This window comes from Pelecanus crispus, chromosome 11 (genome assembly GCF_030463565.1).
Source record: "Pelecanus crispus isolate bPelCri1 chromosome 11, bPelCri1.pri, whole genome shotgun sequence".
Taxonomy (NCBI): domain Eukaryota; kingdom Metazoa; phylum Chordata; class Aves; order Pelecaniformes; family Pelecanidae; genus Pelecanus; species Pelecanus crispus.
Window position 1 is genome coordinate 30,169,031 of NC_134653.1, and position 20,211 is coordinate 30,189,241.

General features: G+C 59.3%; 1 protein-coding gene across 1 annotated transcript in view; it reads right to left on the minus strand.

The window, feature by feature from the left end:
- MYO18B (myosin XVIIIB) overlaps nt 1–16,964 on the minus strand; it is a 76,152-nt gene extending 59,188 nt beyond the window's left edge. The window contains exons 1-11 of the mRNA XM_075718415.1: nt 16,925–16,964; nt 15,969–16,126; nt 14,489–15,229; nt 14,190–14,256; nt 13,836–13,948; nt 13,191–13,367; nt 12,242–12,440; nt 11,094–11,236; nt 9,831–9,931; nt 9,218–9,281; nt 7,081–7,225 (exon numbers count right to left, since the gene is read on the minus strand). Coding sequence (XP_075574530.1) covers nt 7,081–7,225; nt 9,218–9,281; nt 9,831–9,931; nt 11,094–11,236; nt 12,242–12,440; nt 13,191–13,367; nt 13,836–13,948; nt 14,190–14,256; nt 14,489–15,229; nt 15,969–16,126; nt 16,925–16,961 — 1,945 coding nt within the window. The 5' untranslated portion in view covers nt 16,962–16,964. The remainder of the gene's footprint in view (nt 1–7,080; nt 7,226–9,217; nt 9,282–9,830; nt 9,932–11,093; nt 11,237–12,241; nt 12,441–13,190; nt 13,368–13,835; nt 13,949–14,189; nt 14,257–14,488; nt 15,230–15,968; nt 16,127–16,924) is intronic.
- Between the last annotated feature and the right edge of the window lie 3,247 nt (nt 16,965–20,211).

The following is a 20,211-nucleotide window of genomic DNA, read 5'->3' on the forward strand; positions in this document are numbered from 1 at the left end:
ACAGGGGGATGAGCAGAAACGGGAGCAGATGAGCAAAGTCGCCCAGAGACCTCTGGGTAGCGCTTTTAGGTGGTGACTGATGAGGAGCCGGCCTGGGGGCTCATGGCAAAGATGAGCCCTTAAAATACAGCAGGCAGCTGGTGGCAGGAGAGAGGGTTTGGGATGGAGAGCAGGAGTTGGCCACATCCTGGCCAGCCCCATGGGGGACCGGGGTCCCCCGCTCCTGGCCAAGGTGGTGCACAAAGCAGCAAAAGGCCACATTCCCCAGGGCCGGGGCTGAGGGGTGCTTCATAGCACACCCACGAGAGTCATCCCTCCTTTCTCTTCCCCTTTGATCTTTTCCCATTATTTTTTATTCTGACTGAAGGACTCCAACATCAACAGCTGTGCTGGAGAAGACAGAGGAATTGCCTCAGCAATCCAGGCTTTGATTTCTCCTGTTCTCACTTGTTTTCATCTGAGCTGGCTGGACAGAGGCTGATCCCCGTCAGACAGAAGATCTCTGCACGCTGCTGCACACCGGGGAGCCAAGGGGCTGCAGGGCCAGGGCCGCACAGACCTGCCCCGTTGGCCAGGCTCCTGCAGCCAGCATCCCACGCCAGCCACTCCGGAATCCCACGCCAGCCACTCCAGCAGCCCCGGGACAATCAAGGGGCTCCGCTCAGCTCAGCCTGCCGCAGTGCAAACTCTTCCCGATGGAGCAGTTGCAAGTGGGGAAATGCACTGTGCTGCTCCAGTGTGGAAGACGTCCTGCTGCCCTGGGCAGAGGGATGCGGTGCCATCTTTTACCCCTTTCAACGCCTGATTGTTTCAAACCAAACAATCACTGTCTGACCAGCACGTGGTGTCGGAGGCTGGCATGCTGCTGCCCAGCATGTCAGTACCCCCTGGACATGTTCCTTCCCCCACTGGGGGGTTGGCCCTTTGGTGCTCCCCAGATTGCACTCGCTGTTAGCAGCTGGCATGCGCTGAGTCAGCAAGTCTGGGGGCACGGCCGCTGCTGCAAAGCCCACTGTGCCCGCAGCTTTCCCAGCAGCGGATCTGCCCAGCCCGCAGCCACCAACCCCCCGGCAGCCTGCCCCAGGAGAGGTCGGGCACCATTTCACACTTCATAAAATATAAACAGCAGCAGCCCTCCTGGGTGTAATGTGACCATTGTAAAACACGCCAGCTTTAACACCTAAAAGGTAATTACTTCGGTCCATTTAATATTTAAGAGAAGCAGTAGGAAAATACAGGGTCAGCACCAGCTTCGTCTCACTTACATGCCTACGTTTGCTGCCCAGGCAGCAGCGGCAGCGTTTCTGGTTTTTATTTCAGTTCAGGAAGCATGGGGAGCAGCAGGGAAGCCCGGAGGAGCTGGACACCATCCCCCCCATCCCCATCCCCGCCACTGCTGGGGCTGGTACCTGCGAGCCGACAGCAGCACTGCCTGGGAGCAGAGGGGAGCTGCACAACGGGCTCACTGCCGGGACACGAGCCCATCGTGCAGCTCACTGCCAGCCCCCTTCCCATGCAAGCCAGCAGCCCTGTTCACCTGCCTCCCCAAGCCCCCTTGGCTGCTCGGGGTTCATATTGTCAGCTTGTCCTTTTTCTTCCACTTATTTTGTCATTAAAACATTTGCACTGTTAATGGGACAAATAAGAAAGCCCATTTGTTCCTCTTTATTACCCTGGGAGGGGACAGGGAGAGAGAGGAGGCTCCTCCTGGCTTGAATGGTTAATTTATTTGTCCTGCACTAAATTCTCCAGTCTATTCTCTGTTGACCCATTGCCTGATGTATGACATATTAAAGCCTATATATAACAAACGGAAGAGCTGTGTAATGGCATGATTAAAGAAATCTGCCATTCTGGCTGCATTTCCCCAACTGTTTGTAATAAAGATGTCAGAGCACTGAACAGATAGTGCCGTAACTCGGCGTGCAGGGAGACAGCCCACCCGGACCAGGAGCCATGGTGGCGATTGTAAAAACCTCCACGAAGGAGAGGCAATGTCAACAGGAACCCCCGAGCCAGCCCCCACCAGGCCCCCGACAAGCCGGCAGCAGCAGCCGGGCTCCAGCTAGGACTCCAGCTATGCCCAGGGTTTTCTGCTCCTGCTCCCCTGGCTCTGAACCCCAGACCACAGCCAGGACATGGAGGAAAACCAGCTCCCATGCTGAGCAGGGATGCACCAGGGTGCAGACCCCTCGGTGCTCCGCTGCCCGCAGGGCTGGATCTCCCTCCTGCTCCCTGCACAGGGCTTGAGCTGCTCAAAGCACAATTTCCAGCAAACCTCCTCATTTTGCAGACCCAGGCAGCAGACCACACAGCTCTGCCCAATTTGGGCCCCAAACCGGGGTCCCCCTGCCCTGGGCGGGATACATCATGCTGCCTAAATCTTCTTGCCTGGGGAAAAGAAATCCTAAGGACATCCTCCAGTGTACAGAGTTTTGTGGCTGGATGGTCACTGCACTATGATCCAGTGCCTGGAGACTGTGGCACCTTGGGTTAGGTCTTTCCCATGAAGCCATTAGGCTTCATCAGGGCAAAATTATTGGTCCTGAGGGTTGCAACTCAAGAAGCACAGAGAGCCACCATCCTACCGAAAACAAAACATGCAAAATCAGCTGCGCTTCCCTCTACGGCAAGAAAACCCAGGTGCTGAAGAGCAAAAGGCTTTAACAGAGAGAGAAAAATTGGCAAGATCAAGAGGCCAGCCCTAATGCAATCCTTTCCAAGAATCATTTTGATGAACGATGCAGGAAAGCAGAGGAGCCCTTCCCGTCAGGAGTGAGGTGGCCTTTCGCTCATCCGCAGCACAGACCTACGGCAAAGCCGGTGATTTAACTACACTCAAGGCCACCGTTGGGCACCAGCCCCGGGACGGCTGCTCTGCAAAGGAAAAGCAAAGCTAAAGCAGGGGCAGAGGCTCCTGCTCGCTCCTTTTCACCTCGGACGCCAGCAAGACCATTGCAGCTGGTGCCAGGGAACATGCAGGTGGCACCAAAACCACAAGCAATGATGCCTGAGCTTTCCCTGCAAACCCTTGTCCTCTGCGCTTACAGGAATCCTGGGGAAAGGAGGGGCTGCAGCGGGCTCCCCCCACACAGAGCAAACTGCGAAGGCTTACACTCTGCAGGCAGGTATCCGAGAGCATTGCAAGGTGGAGTTGCTGGGAGAGGAATGATCGGCACACAGCTTCGCAATGTTGCTTTATGCAATTCACTGCCCCGGCCCACTCTGTGCTCCTCTCCCGATGGCAGCAGTGCTGCAGCTCCATCCCCCCCACCACACTGCAGCCACCGGCGCATTTTTCCCTCTGCAACAGTGACCACCCCGGGGACAGATATATTAGTCACAAAAGGGAAATTCTGGCGCAGTGCTAATTATGGATATGCTGTGCCCTTCTCCTTTTAGCAACAGGCAGCAATAAAAAATTAGGGTAAATCTGGGCATTGAGCTTGGGTGGACCTAAGAACAAAGTGTCATTTCCACATCAATTAAGGAAAGGTCACTACATCTCAGAGGCTGTAAAACAGCAGTGATAATGCAGGTTTAAGGCTTTTTTCTCAGCTCTGGTGAGAAAGCAGTAAGTAATCCAAGTCCACTCCTGATTGACACCTATGCTCAGGAAGCTGCATAATTAATGCCCATCGGATCCTGCCAGGTACTCTCCCTCTTACGTTTTGATGGACGTCCCCATTACTGTACTTGGCTAAATGGCTTCCAGCCCTTCTGGAAACTTTCCATTTCACCGAGCTAAAAGGGTGTTCAAGGGGGTTTCATCCCTACTGGTCCTGCCAGCCCCATCTGCCTGCAGACCCTGGAGACACACGGCAGGGCACTGCGTATCGGCACATGGGAGCCTGGGCTCAGCCCCTCCTTCTGCTCCAGCCCCAGCACAGCCCAGGCCCATCTCACAAACCGCTCGATGCCTCCGTTTCCTAAACAGGGATGCTCATTCTCCTGCCTCCTGAGGGAGCGATGCTGCAGCAGTGGGGCTGTGCAGGACCCAGCCTGGGCCATGGCAGCCCGCAGCTGCCAGCAGCTCGGGCATTGCCCCCTTGCTACTTGCTGGGGGTCTCCCCTACCAGACCCCAAAATCCCTCCTGGCTGCCTGGGCGCTGCCATCGGGGCTGCTGCTGCAGGGAACCAGCCCCATTCGCGTGGCCATGTAGGAAGGCTGCGGATGCAGGATGCTGCCCTGGTGCTGCTGACCTCCATGGGGTTTGGGGGGGGCTCAGAGCCTCCCCTGCCTGAGCAGCGGCTCAAGCCCCCCCCTCCTGCACTTCTGCCCTTATGGTTTTCTTCCATCCAAGGGGTTCAGGCTGATGGTTTTGCAGCAGCCTCTGCCCAGTGCACCGGGGGTTCCGGGGGGAGCCACGCTTGGCTCCCATCCACGGCGCACACCCACCTGCGGCACTGGGAGGATTTCAGTGACTTGCAGCCGCTGGAAACCCACTTGCCTCTATTAAAGGCACATGGCGGGAAGCCAGCAGAAAGTAGGGAGCCACGATGCTTTCTTTTTATAACAGTCAGCAAAACGGACAGCTTGAGAGTGAGCTGAATGCCAACCCCCAGCTGCGCCCAAAACCTCCTTCCCGGTTAAAGAGGCAATGAATAAATGAAAATATGTAATATTCTGCAGCCCACAAAGGGGACTGGAAGCACTTAGGTAAATGGATACCTAGGATGCCCTGCTGGCCTCTGGCTGTCAGGCTGCTTTCTCACAAAAAGAGCTGCTCTACCATGTTTCAAAGGCAATGGGAAATGCTGACACCGGGATGGAGCAGGCTTTTGAAATTCAACCTTTTCTTCACAGTGTTTTTCTAGCTGCAAATGTATTTTCCACTCTCAGCCAAAGAGAGGTGGTGCTATTCACTCCTGTTTCATTCCTGGACAAACAGAATTTGTGACGACATGATAGCCATCAGCAGAAGGAAAAGAAGGTGCATTTAACCTGCACTGGAGCCCGGCTGCCGGAGCACGGCACGTGCTGGGGCTGCTGTCGCAGGGATGGCGGTGGCGGCGGCTGCGATGGCATCCGCAGCGCCTGGCTGCATTCCTGAATGCAAGCGAAAAACCAGCAATGAGGCTCCCTTTGGTGAGATTTCAAGGAGAGGATTTTGAATATACAACTTCAAAGTGCATGAAAGGGGAAGGGAAGAGATGGCTATCAGGAGACAGGTTTAACCACATTAAAAGAGTCATCACCCCCACTGAGACTTTTGCTCCATCCAGCTTTGATCCATTTTTTATCCATATTTCCTTTCATTTCTCCCCTTTTGTTGATGCACGATGGGAGAATCAATACCAGAGTGAGTGATGCTGAGACATGCTCTGGTTGTTAATCCCATACCCAAGTCCGCTCTGAGCCACAAGCCCTGCCTGGGCCCACTATTAACATTCCTATTCATGCTGAACTACTTGCAACAAGATCTGCTGAATGTAGCACTCGAATCACTTCTAGACTGACTTGCAGGATGCTTGGGACAGAAGGTTCAGTAAGTTTGAGCAAACCAGCAAACTCCCCGTGGCCAATACAGTGACCATCCCTTCATCTGCCTTTGAGCTGGTCACTCTTAAAAGGAGACGCGTCTCCAAAATCTGCTCTCCTGAAAACTCTCAAGGCAGAAGGACTTACTTTTTTTTTTTTGCCAACAGCCTTATCCCACAGTTCAGCCTGAGACAGCAGGGTCATTTTCTTTTAAAGTTGGAAGGGCATTAGGGGAGATGGAGACAGGGAAAGAGAACACCAGAGAGGAGAAAGAGAACTTGCTGTAAGTGACGACAGCATTCATCCTTTTAAAATAATTAATAAATGAATAATGGCATAAATTACCATAAGATGTGTTATGACATGTTGCAGAGACATTTATAAATGTCTATGGCTTAGTTTATAGCAGCCTTTATGCAGCCTTCATAAATTGAAGTGTGTAAATCAACGTGGCTGTCTCTAAAATGGGTTAGAGCGCATCTTAAAACAGTTTATAAGGGATAAGGCAATTTATATATGCCTGTATTAACAAAGTCTTTATAAATACAATCTTCATCCAGACTCATCCTATTATAATTCAGTTACTCTACTAGACACTCAAGAGATGATAAAATTATTGCTACCTGAAGCCGTCCCTTTGTAGTGTCATGGGGGACAATGTGCCAAAGAACACGTTACCTCATAGAATCAGAATCGTTTAGGTTGGAAAAGACCTTTAAGATCATCCAGTCCAACCATTAACCTAACACTACCAAGTCCACCACTAAACCAGTTAAGGGTAGAGTAGTAATTTCATGTTTTCTGGCTTGGTGGCTGGATTATTTTTAATGAAAGTAAAAACTAGGTATCATTAAGGTTGGAAAGGATCTCTAAGATCATCAGTCCAACCATCAACCCAATACCACCATGCTCACCAAACCATGTCCCAAAGTGCCACATCTACACATTTTTTGAACATTTCCAGAGATGGTGACTCCACCACCTCTCTGGGCAGCCTGTTCCAATGCTTGACTACCCTTTCCATGAAGAAATTTTTCCTAATATCCAATCTAAACCTCCCCTAACACAGATTGAGGCCATTTCCTCTCATCACTTGTTACTTGGGAGAAGAGACCAACACCCACCTCACTACAACCTCCTTTCAGGTAGTTGTAGAGAGCGATAAGGTCTCCCCTCAGCCTCCTCTTCTCCAGGCTAAACAACCCAGTTCCCTCAGCCGGTCCTCATAAGGCCTGTGCTCCAGACCCTTCACCAGCTTCGTTGCCCTACCTACCTCAGTCCTCCCCAAAGAGCAGGCACAAGGTGCTGCCTTGCAGCCCCCGTCCTGTCCACGCATGGCCGGACCCACTCCAGAAGCCCCCGCAGGGCAGGATGCCAGCACGCAGCATCGCCCAGCTCAAGGCAGCTCCTCTGTGTGCAACGGAGAGCTCAGAGCAACCACCCATGCAACAGCCTCCAGGCAAGCATCGCTCCCAAACACTTCTTGGTGTACAACGTGCCCAAGCACCCATCACTGCTGGGACATGCTTTCTCACCCTCCTCTAACCCCCAGCACTGAGAAGTGGTGTAAGGAAAGGAGAGGCAGGAGCCCCCCTTACCTTTACAGGCCCCGGCAGCTCCCAGGTGGTAGATGCCAGCTAAGATGCGCCAGACGGCCGCCTGCTCCTCCGCCGTGATGCCCAGCGTGCTCATGGCAGCCCGGAGCTGGGCGAATGCTGCTGAGGCCTTCTGCTTCTCCTCGGGCTGCAGGTGGAAAGAGACAGGAGGGGAAACATCACTGCCTCTGCCGGAGTATCCCAGGCGCTGGGCACAGGGGGATACAGGGTTGCACAGGGAGGGGAACACAAAAGGGCGTACGAAACGCACATGGCCAGCAAGGAAAAGACAATAAGGGGCTCTAGGAACAGTTTGGACTGCGGTGGGAGAAGACCCTGGCAGGTTGCTTGAGAGCTTGGTGTTAGGAGCAAGCCTGGGTATGTCTTCTCGTTGTACAACAACACATAATTTCCACTTCAGGAGTGTCTACAGAGACGTTAAGCAGCAGCTGGAGGTAGGCGGTTTATATCTTCTCACTTCTCTCTAAACACACCCGCCCACAGGTGTGCTGGGGCCAGCTAAACAGCTTCCAGCCACCAGCAGGACCTTATCTGCCCACCTCCGACACTGCGGCCCCATCCATGACTCCTGCAATTTTTTTTGCAAATGCAGCCCCACTGCAAAATTAGAGCTTTTTTCCCCTGAACTGAGGATTTTGATGCAGACACGTGCAGCCCCGGGGCCAGACACTGCACGCGGGCTCCAGTGGGCAGCACCCCTGTCTTGGCAAGGACCAGCCCGCCTGGCCTAAAGGATTTCAACTCCTGCAGAGGTCTATGACCCCATAGCCCATAGGCTACTAATGAGAAAACACAGCTGAGGTCTGCAATTTCTCCAGGCTCAAACAAATACCCCAAATACTTGTGACACCGGTATCATGGCAGGGGTTATCCTTCCCCACCAGCTGCGGGGATGAAGGCTGGGATGCCACCAATTAGATTTTTGGTCTTAGCATCCAGAGCACTGTTCAGAAAGGAAAATCTGGCAAATTTTCCCAAACTCCAACTGAAAGCAAACACAGCACACCACCACTCTGGCTTTCCTTCTGTGCTGGTTCTGGAGCAGGCAAATGGAGTGCTACCAATGTCCTTGCTCAGCCAGGCCAGGCTGCAGCACAGGATTTCACCCCCCCAGGGAGCTTTTGGGCCATTCATCCTTCCACACCCCCATCCCCAGCATCCTGGGCGCTCCTTGGACAACCCTGCCATGCCATGCTGAACTAAACGGCCAAGCCCAGCTTTCCAGGGACACACGTGCACCGTGGAGAACGTCACTGAGAAGGAGGAGAGGTGGTCATGGGGACAGTGCTTGTCCCCTTTGCAGAGCTTATATTTCCTGAACTGAAGAGGTGCTGCCCAGCTCCTGCTGACCCTCTGCATCCCAGTGGGAAAACCCTCCATGCTGGGATGGGGATCCCAGAGGAATCAGGGACTGCAAAAGGGTAAAACCCCATCTCTGAACCCATATCTGCTGCTGCATCAGCAGGGCGAGGGCCCACAGTACCTCGCCATGCCCTCCACAACCGCTGCTCAAACAACTGATTCCTTTGGCTGCCAGACTGGAGCAGGAGCCGCCTAATGAAGATCGAATATTGAATTCATCAATAGGTGATGTAACTGCAAATTGCTGCGATTCATCCCAGTGCTTTGGCTCGTAGACAACCTGCCTCGTCTTTGCAAATGGTTCAGACTAATAAGGAGCCGGTGCTGGAAATCAAATGCAGTACTTTTTAGCCCCTAAAAATCACATTCTGGGCTCTCCAAAGGATGCACTCACCCCCCCAGGAGCTGCTGTCACAGGGAAACGTCGGGGCTGTTGGCCCCGGAGCAGCAGGCTCTGTCCCCAGGGCGGACACGGGTTGTCCAAAACCTGAGCACAGACACCAGGCAGCAGCGGCCCGGGTCCCGGCAGCTCCCCTGCTCCCGCGGGGCTGTCAGAGGGGTGCTGGAGGCTGTTTGGGCAGACCCTTCCTCACACCCTGACATTCGCTCCCTCCCTCCACACGCCCTGTACGACGGCACCATCCCAAGTCACCCAGCAGCCAAGGACCCCAAGACGTCCTCTACCTGGGCGTGAGGAAGGGCGTGTGCTGCAGCATCCCGCTGCAGGTGCCTGCGTGGTTCCAGCATTTCTCCTTACCTTTGAGAATGGCTTGATCCCAAAGGAGTTGCTCTCAGCCACCTGGTGCAAGTGAAGCATCGTCCTGGAAGTAGTTACAGAAAATGAGACTCAAACTCCCTCCTGCCCCCAGCACTCCCAAACCCCCTGCCCTCTCCTCAGGGAGGGTCTTTGACACCCGCAGAGCCCCTTTGCTTTTACAGCGATGTCCGAGGGGCCTCGTCAGGAAAGACTGCCACGGCTCTGCCCCAGGCAGGGGACAGAGCTGGCACCAGACGCGCCAGGACCCTTTGCCCAGGGCAGCATGTGGACACACAACTTGTGGGGAAAGCCAGAAGTGAGCCGGGAAAGGGACCTCTATCTCATTTGATCAGCCCAATTTCAGTTTTAGTGAAGGGGCAGAAAAAGCACCAGAAAATACACGTTTTCTAGAAAATCTCTAATATATGTGTATAAAAAGCCCTGCAGCATCACTGATGTCATCACCCTCACAATCTCTTTCTTATCAGAGAGGTCTCAAAAATCACATTGCTGGAGCAAACTTGGGTATAAATCATGGGGGAGCCCCTTGGCGATGGGGGGTACCCATCTGCAAGGAGCAGAGCCGCCCGGTGCTGTGGAGCTGCACACCCACCTGTGTGCCGCATCCAGCCCCGCCAGCATCAGGGGGAAGACGTTGAAGCTGCTCTCTCCGTGGGGCTGCTGGGCGACGCGGCCCTTCTCCAGCAGCATGGTCTGGGGGAGGGAGCAGAGGCAGGCGTGAGCAGCAGCCCCCGGCCCTCAGCATGCAGGCAGGGACAGCCCCTCGGTGCGGGCAGGGTGGCTGGTGTGCTAGGGTGTCCAGGCAAGCTGGGTACACAGGGAAGAGAGGGGACAGTGGCACCTGGAGATGGGGAGATGCTACTGGGAGCTGTCAAGGAGGGGTTGGATTTCTCCTTGCAGGGCCACAGGGAGATTTGGAGTCTGCTCCTCCCGCCCGGAGCCGTGCACTGCAGGTTGTGCAAGCAAGAGCCAAATCATGCCCCAGGCATGCATCAAGGGGCAACATTTCAGCACGTGGGCGCGACACCCACAGTCCCTCCCTGCCTCCAGAGGTCTGGGCAATACAATGGCCCCAGCAGAGATGCTACAGTCTCTGTGTCCCAGCAATGGACAAACCATTTTCTGGGCTTGAGACAAGCCTAGATCGGCCTCCAGCCTTGTCAAGGTTGTTCAAAGCCAGCACTGGCACCAGGAACAAGACCCTGCAGAGCTGGGACCCCCCAGTTGTCCTGTCCTCCCACGAGCATCCCAGGAAGGTACTAGTGGTCGGCGAGTGAATGCTTCCAGGGGCACATTCCCACTCCTGCGCAAGGATGACCACGCCAGGCCATCAGCTCCCCATCGGTACCTGGGGCAGAGGAGGGACAGCAATGGGGCAGCCACGGGAAGCCCTGGTGTTCCCCATGAGCAGACAGCGGCTCAAGCCCTCTCGTCCATCAGCTGAGGCCCAGGGCCACAGGCAGCTCCGATTAAAGCATCTTTGCATAACAGCCCTGATGGTGATAAAAGCCCTCAGAGGCTTCTGCTCAAGGCTGACGACTAAGGTGCTGCTAATGAAATGCTGAATTATATATGCATTTCCTTATGAACATTTCATTCCAGCGCTGTTCTGCACTCCCTGCCAGGGGAGGGGGTGGTGGGTTGTGGGGGACCCCACAACACTGCTGACAGAGCTCCTGCTCAGTTGCGATCTGGGGGCACCTTTGGTCCAGGAGGAGAAGCAGAGCAGAGCATCGCTCCTCTCATGCCCAACCTGGCTGGGAAGCAGCATGGGGGCTGTTTGCCCCCATCCTGAGGACCCCCAGGTTCAGCCATAGCACTCCTGACTCGCCAGGCAATGGGACCCGCGGGGTACCTGGAGGTGAGCAGCGGTTATCCGGCCGGTGGCACTGAAATCCAGCGACAGGACCATGGAGAAGCGCGTGGAGCTGCTGCCGTGGCCGGTGGTCACTGACCCAAAGGCTCCCAGGACTGTGAACATCGCCTGGATCTTCTCCACTGCAAAACCAGCACCGGCAGCCCCCTGAGCCACCCTGCGACGGCTGTAGCCCTGCATCGCTCCGATGGTCATCAGGAGAGAGCCAGACCATGCTGCTGCTGCACCAGCGCAGCGTAAGGGCTGCAAACAAGTTCTGGAGGAGGCTTCTCCTCCTGGCTGCACCTCTGCCTACTCCTCCCAGGGGCCTGTCCCAGCGCATGGGGACCTGGGGCACCCACTGGGCATGGGGTTAGCATCCCGCACCGCAGGAGCACGTATGTCGGCAGGAGGGGGACGTGCCAGCTTGCCTGCACCTCCACCCTGTTCCAGGCCATTCGCCAGCCCTTTGCAAGAGCGTGGTGTATCCAGAGCTTGCTCCAAAATCCAAACCTGCCCTCTAAAGCTACTGGTTGCTTAACAGCACCTCCTCTCACGTCACCAGTAACTTGATCAGATGGGAAAAGTGCTGCCCCAAGCATGCAAGTAATTCCCTTCTGGTGCTTACTCGGGTGTTTGTCAAAATAGCAAATCTGTTGGGCCTGGGACAGGTAAGAGGCAGGGGCACTCGCAGCCCTGCTGCTCGCCTGCCTCCCGGGCTGCAGCCCCATGGCCCTGCCAGCCCATGTGCACTTGCACAGCCGCACAGGGCCACCCCAACGGGGCATGAATCAGACTGGGAATGGATCAAATGGAGGCCTTCAGATGGCAACAGCATCACCTTCGCATTTGCATGTGCTCCCTAGCCTGCATGGATGCTCTCCGTGCACTGACTCTGCCCAGCACCAAGCACCCTGCAGCCCCACTGCCAGTGCTCGGTGCATTGCTGCCAGGGCTTGGAGCTTGCAGTGGCCACCTGGCCCCGTACCTGAGACCCTGCCATCCACGCTGCCCACTGTGCCCTGTACCTGACACCCTGCCATCCCCACTGCCCGCCATGCCCCGTACCTGACACCCTGCTGTCCACGCTGCCCACTGTGCCCCGTACCTGAGACCCTACCATGCACACTGTCCGCCGTGCCCCGTACCTGAGACACGGCCGTCCACGCTGCCCGCCATGCCCACCAGGTACTCCAGGGCGCTCTGGCAGCACGTGGTCTTCCCAGCCCCGCTGCGCCCCAGGGGCACGATGGCCTGATCCTGCCGCTGCAGCAGCAGGTTCCTGTAGGCTCTCTGTGCCACCGAGCAGATGTGCGGGGGCATGCTGTCCCGCTTCCCCTTGAATGCCTGCGGGCAGGGAGAGAGTGGGAGGGTACATCTGAAAACAACCCTTAGAAGTTCTCTCCTTGTAGAGAAAATCCTGAAGACATGTCGTACTCAGGGCGATGGTTTCTCCCCAGGGTGCAGACCCCCCCCCCGAGATTCCCAGGGAAAGGGGAATTGCCACCCAGCCCGGCCAGCCTACCCTTGCTTGCACCAGCACCCGAAACCAGGTTGGGGACCGACCCAGGGAACCCGCAGCAGGACCCGCTCCAGCTCACCCGTGAGCAAGAGCTCTGCCAAGCACCACCCCAGGCACTGCACCCCGGGCCCCTTCCCTCCCCAGCCCCGACACCCCCGCACCACCCGGGGGGTGCAGTCACAGAAACACAGCGATTTTCTCCTGGACACCAGGAAAACTGTGCTGGGAGCGGTGCCCAGCTGTGAGGATCCCCGGCCCTGAGTGTCCCCATCCCTGAGTGTCCCCAGAGCATCCCCAGCCCCAAGCATCCCCCAGAGCATCCCTGGCCCCGAGCATCCCTCGCCCTTCAGGGGGTGTCTTCAGAGCACCTCCAGCCCCTATCCTTCCCGGCCCCGAGCATCCCTGGTCCCGAGTGTCCTCGGAGCATCCCCCGCGCATCCCGGCCGCGCTGTGACGGTTCCACGGTGCCATCTGCCGGCACCGCAGCGCCCGGCGCCCTCCGCCACTGTCCCCACGGGGGTCGGTGACCACTTCCCACGGGAGATCCCGGCCGCCCCACAGGTCCCCCCCCTCACCTTCCCCGAGCTGCTGCTGGCAGCGAAGCTGGGCCTGATGGCCACCAGGCTGGGTCCGGCGTAGGTGTAGGGGAGCCGGGACTGGTAGCGCTGCTGCAGCGTGTTCATGGCGCTGCACTCATTGAGGTTGATGAGCGTGGCCAGGTCCTCGGCGTAATCCAGGCTGGGGGGGTTGGTCTGCAGGAAGATAGCCAGAGCCCCCCTCGAGCTCTGCTGTGTGGCACGGGCTGTGCCAGACCCACTGGCATCCCGGACCCATCCAGCCCACAATCAATCATAGAATCATAGAATCGTTTAGGTTAGAAAAGACCTTTAGGATCATCCAGTCCAACCATTAACCTAACATTACCAAGTCTGCCACTCAACCAATTAAGGGTAGAGTAATAATTTCATGTTTCCTGGCTTGGTGGCTGGATTATTTTTTAATGAAAGTAAAAACTAGGTATCATTAAGGTTGGAAAGGATCTCTAAGATCATCAGTCCAACCATCAACCCAACACCACCATGCCCACTAAACCATGTCCCAGTGATGGCCCGAGCAACAAGGCTGCCCTGGGTCTAATCCTGCCTGGGCACTGCCATGCACCAGGCGCTGTGGGCAGGGCTCCTACCCCTGTGCCAGCCAAAATCAAAGAGGGGGCTCACCCGCTGCACGCTGTCCTCCTCCACCTCAGTGATGCTGCCATCTGCCTCCCGGCGCACCCTCACCCTCCCTGCTGGCAGCTCGGGCGTCCCCACGTCCGGCTTCAGCTGCGTGGCTGCAACGAGAGGATGATGAGTCCCTCCTGCACGGCACAGCCGAGGCATCTCGGGGAAGAGACGGCTGTGGCGTGGGGAGCTGCTGAGGGGTGACCTCCAACCACCGCCCCGCTGGGGCATGGCCGGGCACTATGCTGGAGCAACACCTGCTCCCACCCACCCTGCTCCCGACCCACAGCTGGGCTTAAGACAGCTCTTATCTTCAGTGCTGGAAAGCAAGGGCAGAGGAAGACAAGTTACCAAGAGTGAATCCATCCTGCTGGACGAGCCAGACCTTCTCCGCTTCATACCAAACATCCCTCGGAGCCTGTGGGGAGGAGAGAGGGCAATCGCGCAGGAACCATCAGAAAACAGCTGGACAAACTGCACTTGCCCCATGGACAGCAACACTTCCAGCCAGAACCCCTACCCCTCCTCTGCCCTCCTAGCCAGCCCCCAGCTGAGCCCACACAAACGGGAACAGCTGCATGAAACCAGAACATGGCATCAGTGCCCCCAAGACACGGGGTAACAGCCCGGCGGGTCTGTGGATGTGTTACCTGGTCCTTGTCTGTGCTCTCGCCCATCTCCTCTTTGCTCTCTCCTGATGCCTCTTTACCCTCTCCTGGCTCTTCCTTCACCTTCCCCACCTCCTTCGCCACATCTTCTGATTTTTCTTGGATCCCTCCCGGCTCCCCCTTGTGCCCCTCTGACTTGTTTGTAGTTTTTCCAAGCTTTTTGATTTCCCTTAGCTCCTTCTTGCCACCTCCGACATCTTTCTTCATCTTCTCTGGCTCTTTCCTGGCCGGCCCTGGCTCCCTCTTGGCTCTGCCCTTGGCCGGGTGCTGCTCGTGGCTCGGCGGTGCCCCCTTCTCCTTCTTGGTGCTCTCGGGGCCCGTCCACTTGGGCGCGTCCCCCTCCTTCGCCGGGGCTTTGCTGGAGTCCTGGGGGCCCTTGCTGGATGCAGGGGCTGGAGCTGTGGAGCTGCCCCCTGGGCAGGGATCCTTGGGGCTCTTCTCCAGGCACAACAGCTTCGCTGCCTTGGGAGCCTCCTGGCGAGGGGTCTCCACTGGTTTGGGGGCAGCCACTGCTGGGCTGGGCGCAGGGAATGGAGCTTTGCTGGGGATGGTCGCCGGCGCAGCCCTCCCGGGTGGCAGCTCCTTGCGTGGGGGGGCCACGACCCCCTCGCCCCCCTGCCCCTCCGCGTGCAGCCCGTTCTGCAGCGGCTGCCCCTCGCTGGCCACCTCTCCTCCGGCAGCTGGGGCGTCCCCGGCTCGGGCCTCGCCGTCCTCCCCCACGGGCTGCCAAGCAAAGGAGAGGAGCCGGGTCTGAGAGGGACAGGGTGAGGGACTTGACCCTGGCCCCGGCCCCAGGAGCAGCAGCCTGGTGCGGGATGCTCGTGCAGAGCACAGCCCGGCAGGACGTGCAGCTCCAGCCCTGACCCGAGTGCTCCTGGCATGGCCGATGGCTGCAGGTGCCTGCCCGGACCTGGCTGCAAGGTCACAGTCGGTGGTGGCATCTTTCTGCTCCTCCTCCTCCTCCTTCCCGCTTGGCCACATCCCATCCCTCCACCCGCCGCACCCTGGGTCACCGCTTGGTGCCGTGACCGGGGATGCCCCATGCACTCGCCTTCCTGCGCTCAGTGAGCTGAGCCGGAGAGCCTCGCGCTCTGCTTAATTACTCGGCTTCCAATTAAGCAAGTCAGGAACGGCAAGTTGGATTAATGAAGTCTCCAGCATTAATTGCTCAAGGCTGGCGGCTGGCTGGGGCCGCAGCTTGCTGCAGCCGATGGTGTGCTGCGAGCCTGGGCCTCGCTGCCCAACCCAGCTTGTGCAAAAAAAAAGCTCAAGCTCCCGGCTGGGGCCAGCGTGGCAGTGCCCTGCAGCTCCCCAGCCCCTGAGGTGGGGGCTGGCAGCCCCCCAGCAACCCCAGCTGCTGCCGCCTCGGCTGGGAACCACTTTGGGCTGGGGACAGATAGGGACACCCAGCCAGCGCCAAGGCAGGATGCCCCCATGCTGCGTGGGGTTCATCACTGCTCACCTCCTCTTTCACACTCTCCTTGGCTTCCTTCTTCAGTTTCGCCGCCTTGGCCTCCTTCTCGGTCTCCCGCACAAGCTGCTTGATGAACCCCCCGGGGATGACCGACAGGAGCAGGGGAGGGGCAGATGGGGGTGGCCCCCGGTCCTCGTCCCGTATCTGTTTGAGGAGCAAAAGCTGAGTTACGGGACACGGTGGGGGGACAGGAGCCCAGGCAAAGCCAGCCCCGCGGGCACATTAGCAGCACGAGCGTGCACGAGCGGTGGAGCTGAGCACCAGGGCCCTGCTCTGCCGGCAGGGCCAGCCGCAGTTGCAGCCATTTTGCAGGTTGCCGGTGAGGCCGCGGGCTGCTCGCAAGCGCCAGGCTGGTTCGGGGACGCTGTGGCGAGCGGGAGAAGCACCACCAAGAAGAAAAGCCCCGCAGAGAAGCACCAAGGTTTCCTCACACCGCCAAGGGCCAGGCGCTGCGGGGAGCCCGATGCCCAGCAGCGCCAGCATGGCCACAGGAGGAACCATCCCGGCTGCAGCGAGGCAAGAAGCGGTTCCTGGCATCGCTGCGGCCACATGCAGACCTGCTGCATGCCGGGCCCCAAGCCGAAACCTGGCCCCACTTCCCTCAGCTCCTACAGCAACGGGCTCTCCCAGCTGTGGCACCACGCAGCAGTGCCAGCACCAAGCCCCGCAGAGTCCCACGAGTCTCAGCCCTGCAGGGAACCGCATGCCCTGAACGACAGCAAAATCGCTCAAACCAGAACATTCAGGCTGCAAAGGCGCCCGGAGCCGGCAGGGTTGGACGCAGCAGGAGCAATGTGCGCAGGGAGGCGGGGGGACGCCGACCCCAGAGGCGTGTGGCAGGCTGGCTGCGGTGCATCCCCCCACCCCGCACCGAGCCCCCGGGCAGTCCGTGAGCATCTAAGCCCCAAAACACCGCTGCTGCCACCCTGGACCGAGACTTTCCTTCTGCTCCCACAGCGCGAGGCGTGAGGAGATGGCCATGCCGGCGCCGAGGTGGGACGGTGCTGTACGGAGAGCCGTGGGGCCACGCCGGGTGCACGAGGTGGAGAGAGAGGAGAGAGTTAGCCAGGGGCTCCCGCTGGCCCCAGGGCCGTGCCGGCGCCAGCAGCACCATGACCTTGCCAGGCATTGCCCCAATCTGAGCTCACGGTACCGGGTTGAGCGCGGCAGCCCGGGCACGGAGGGGACGGGTCGTTTGGCAGTGCTGGGGAGGGCACGGCCACGTGCAGCCGCCTCCAGCCCCCGGCACGGCACGGCAAGGGGCCAGGAGGTGTGGGGAGGTGGTGGTTCAGGGCATCGGTGGTACAGGGTGTCGGTGGCACCGGGGTGGTGCCGGGACCCCACTACCCGGGGCTGGGTGGCACAGGGCAGCCACGGGAGCCCGCCCGTGCCCCATTTCAGGCTGACCCTGGCTTCACCTGTCAAGATCATTCATGCACCGAGTGGGTCGGGGCTCGTCTGGCCCTGCCGCTCACGCCGGCAGCCACATCTCCTTGTACAGTAAAGGGCAGGAGTGCCGGGAGCGGCCAGGAGCCGGCTGAGGAATGTCACTTGCCTTCCCGGGCGGCAGCCCCGGGCGCCACATGCCCTCGTTGCCATCGGGGACCGGCGCTGCCCCCATGCTGTCCCCCCAGGCAGGGCTCTGTGGCCGCGGGGGAGAGCCAGCCCCGAACGGCAGAGCCAGAGCCCCGAGCCGGGAGGGTGCCCGCGGCAGGGCACCCCGCACCCGCCAGCCGGAGCCGGATCCTCAGTCCCGCTCCGCACATGGGGAAACCAAGGCACGAAGGGGGATGTGCCTCAACCAAGCATGCAGCACGGCATGAACAAGGGCTGGGGACCACCATCAACGCCGCTCCGGCTCCCCCCATCCAGGGAGCAGGATGCAGCCCCGTTTGGGCCGCAGCCACGTGGGTCTGGTCCCCACACAGGAGCTGGCCGGGGACTCGCTCCTGCTGTCACCCAGGTCCCACTGCCATCCCGGTGGGTGCCAAGAGCTGAGGCCATCAAGGGGTCCCCAGCCGCCCTCCTGCACAGGGCAGGGAGCACCGTCCCCATTCCTGTCCCCGCTCCCATCGCAGCCCTCCCAGGCACCTCTCCCCGGCACAGACCGGTGGCTGGGAGCCACCCCCGAAGTGGGGGCTGCCGCCATCACCATCCATTCCCACCTAAAAATAGCCCTCCCTGCCGAGGGGCCCGCCACCTGGCTGCCAGCACACCCAAAAAGCTCCATTCAGACCCCGACCCTGACCCCCCCTGCCCCGAATGCCCCCCTGGAGCACTCATACCTGGGTGGGGGGCTGCAGGCACAGCGGGCTGACGGCCCACGCCGGCACCGGGCTCTGCCACTGGCGCGGGACCCCAGCGAGCCGGAGAGCGAAGGCGGCGTGCGGGCGAGCGGCGGCAGCGGGGCAGCGTGCGCCTCCCCCCACCGCCCCCCTGCCGTGGCGGCAGCTGAGGTGACACATGTCCCTGCTAAAAATACCCGCAGCGGTGGCACCGGGGCCTCAGCTGGGGAGAGGCGATGGCACCGTGGAGCCCTCCCAGTCCCTGGCCTCTCTGCACCGCCCGGCACGTGCACGCGGCACGCGCGTTTGGGCCCTCCTCGGTGCACGGCTGCACCCCACAGAAGGGAGGGAACCGCTGCGGGTTGACATGAGCCAGCCCAGGGTGCTCTGCTGCTGCAGGAGGGGACCCCGGGGCTGTCCCCTAGGACTGAGGGTCGGAGCTCCGGCACGGGGCTCCCCGGCGCACCCCAGCCCCCCCCCACCAGCCCCAGCCATGAGATAGGGGGGCCGAGCTGGGGAGGGACCCAAGAGCAGCGCTCAAAATAGCCTCCCGTCAGCGGAACGAAAAAGTCACGGCGGGGCTAAAACCAACGCGGTCAGCAGCCCAGCCAGGGCAGGTGGGCAGGGAGCGGGCAGCCCTGCCTGCTCGGAGGGGCCCTACCTGCTCGGGGGGCCCTGCCTGCTCGGGGGGCCCCGCCTGCCCCTGAGGGGGCTCCTGGCACGGCTGTCCCCAGCCTCACCTCCCCGCAGAGCTCTGCTGGGGACAAAGCACACGGAGGGTGAGCACAGGGGGCAGAGGGTGACCCTCCGGGGACCTGCGTCCCACCCGCCCCAGCGCAGCCGCCACCAGCATCGATACCCAGCCAGGGGTGCAGGATGCGGGAGCAGGCGAAGCCCCGCCGCAAAGGTGAAACCCACCCCCTCCGTCGCTCCACATCTCCCCCGAAGAGGTCCACGGACGCGCCCAGGGCATCGGCACAGCTGGGAAGGCTGTTAATAAGAAAGGAAATAGGATTGTTAGTCTGTAGTTGCCTGGCACAACACTGAGGATTGCCCCAGCCGTCTCACCAACGTTGCTCACAACACGCCCCGTTTCCAGCCGGGAACGGCACGAGGACACGTGGTTTCGGACGATCCTTCGCATGGTCTCCGATGGCATCGCAGCCTTGGGCGAGCCCGGCTGTGCGCGGGGCTCGCCGCTGGGGTGCCCCTCGGCTCTGAGCATCGGGGTCCCTCCCGTGTTTTCGGAGAGCCGCTGTTCGTCGCCCATAACACACCTCACGGTCCCTGCCGGCGCCGGTTTTTGTGCTGCTCCGTCCCACCGGGCTGAGGATCACCCCCAGGGCCCTCCCCGCCGCAGCGGGCACCGTCCCATCCGCAGCACGCAGCCGGCGCGCGTCCCCCGGCAGCCAAAAGCGCGAACGAACGTCACGCACGTGAACAACCCCGGCGAGCGAAGGGACTTACCTCTGCACAGAGCAGCCGGGGCAGAGGGGGTGCGGGGGTTCGCCCAGCCGTGCCCCGCAGGCAGCTGCCCGTCCCGGCGGGCAGCCCGGCACAGCCTCGCCGGCCGCACGGGAAGGGGCAGGCGAGACCAAAAAAACCAGGCGGCAGCACACACGCAAAGGACGGTTTTTATTGGGGTTCTCGTCGTATGAGAGCAGTTGTACTGACCAACACACAGAAGCAGCTTAGCTGTGCCAAAAGAATCCTTTAAAAAAATAATGGCGGAATTAACTAAGTGTGGCATATCAGTCACAAATCGCCGAGGACTGTAAACTCTGAAGATAGTCTCTGTACTACTGGAACGTGCAGCAGCATACACCGGCGCGGGGCACACCCTCCTCTGCACAATAAATATGAAAAGAGCCAAGTACATAAAACAAAGAATGATTCTCATAGATACAATATCTAAAGTTATTTACAGATACTGGCTTTTCTTACCA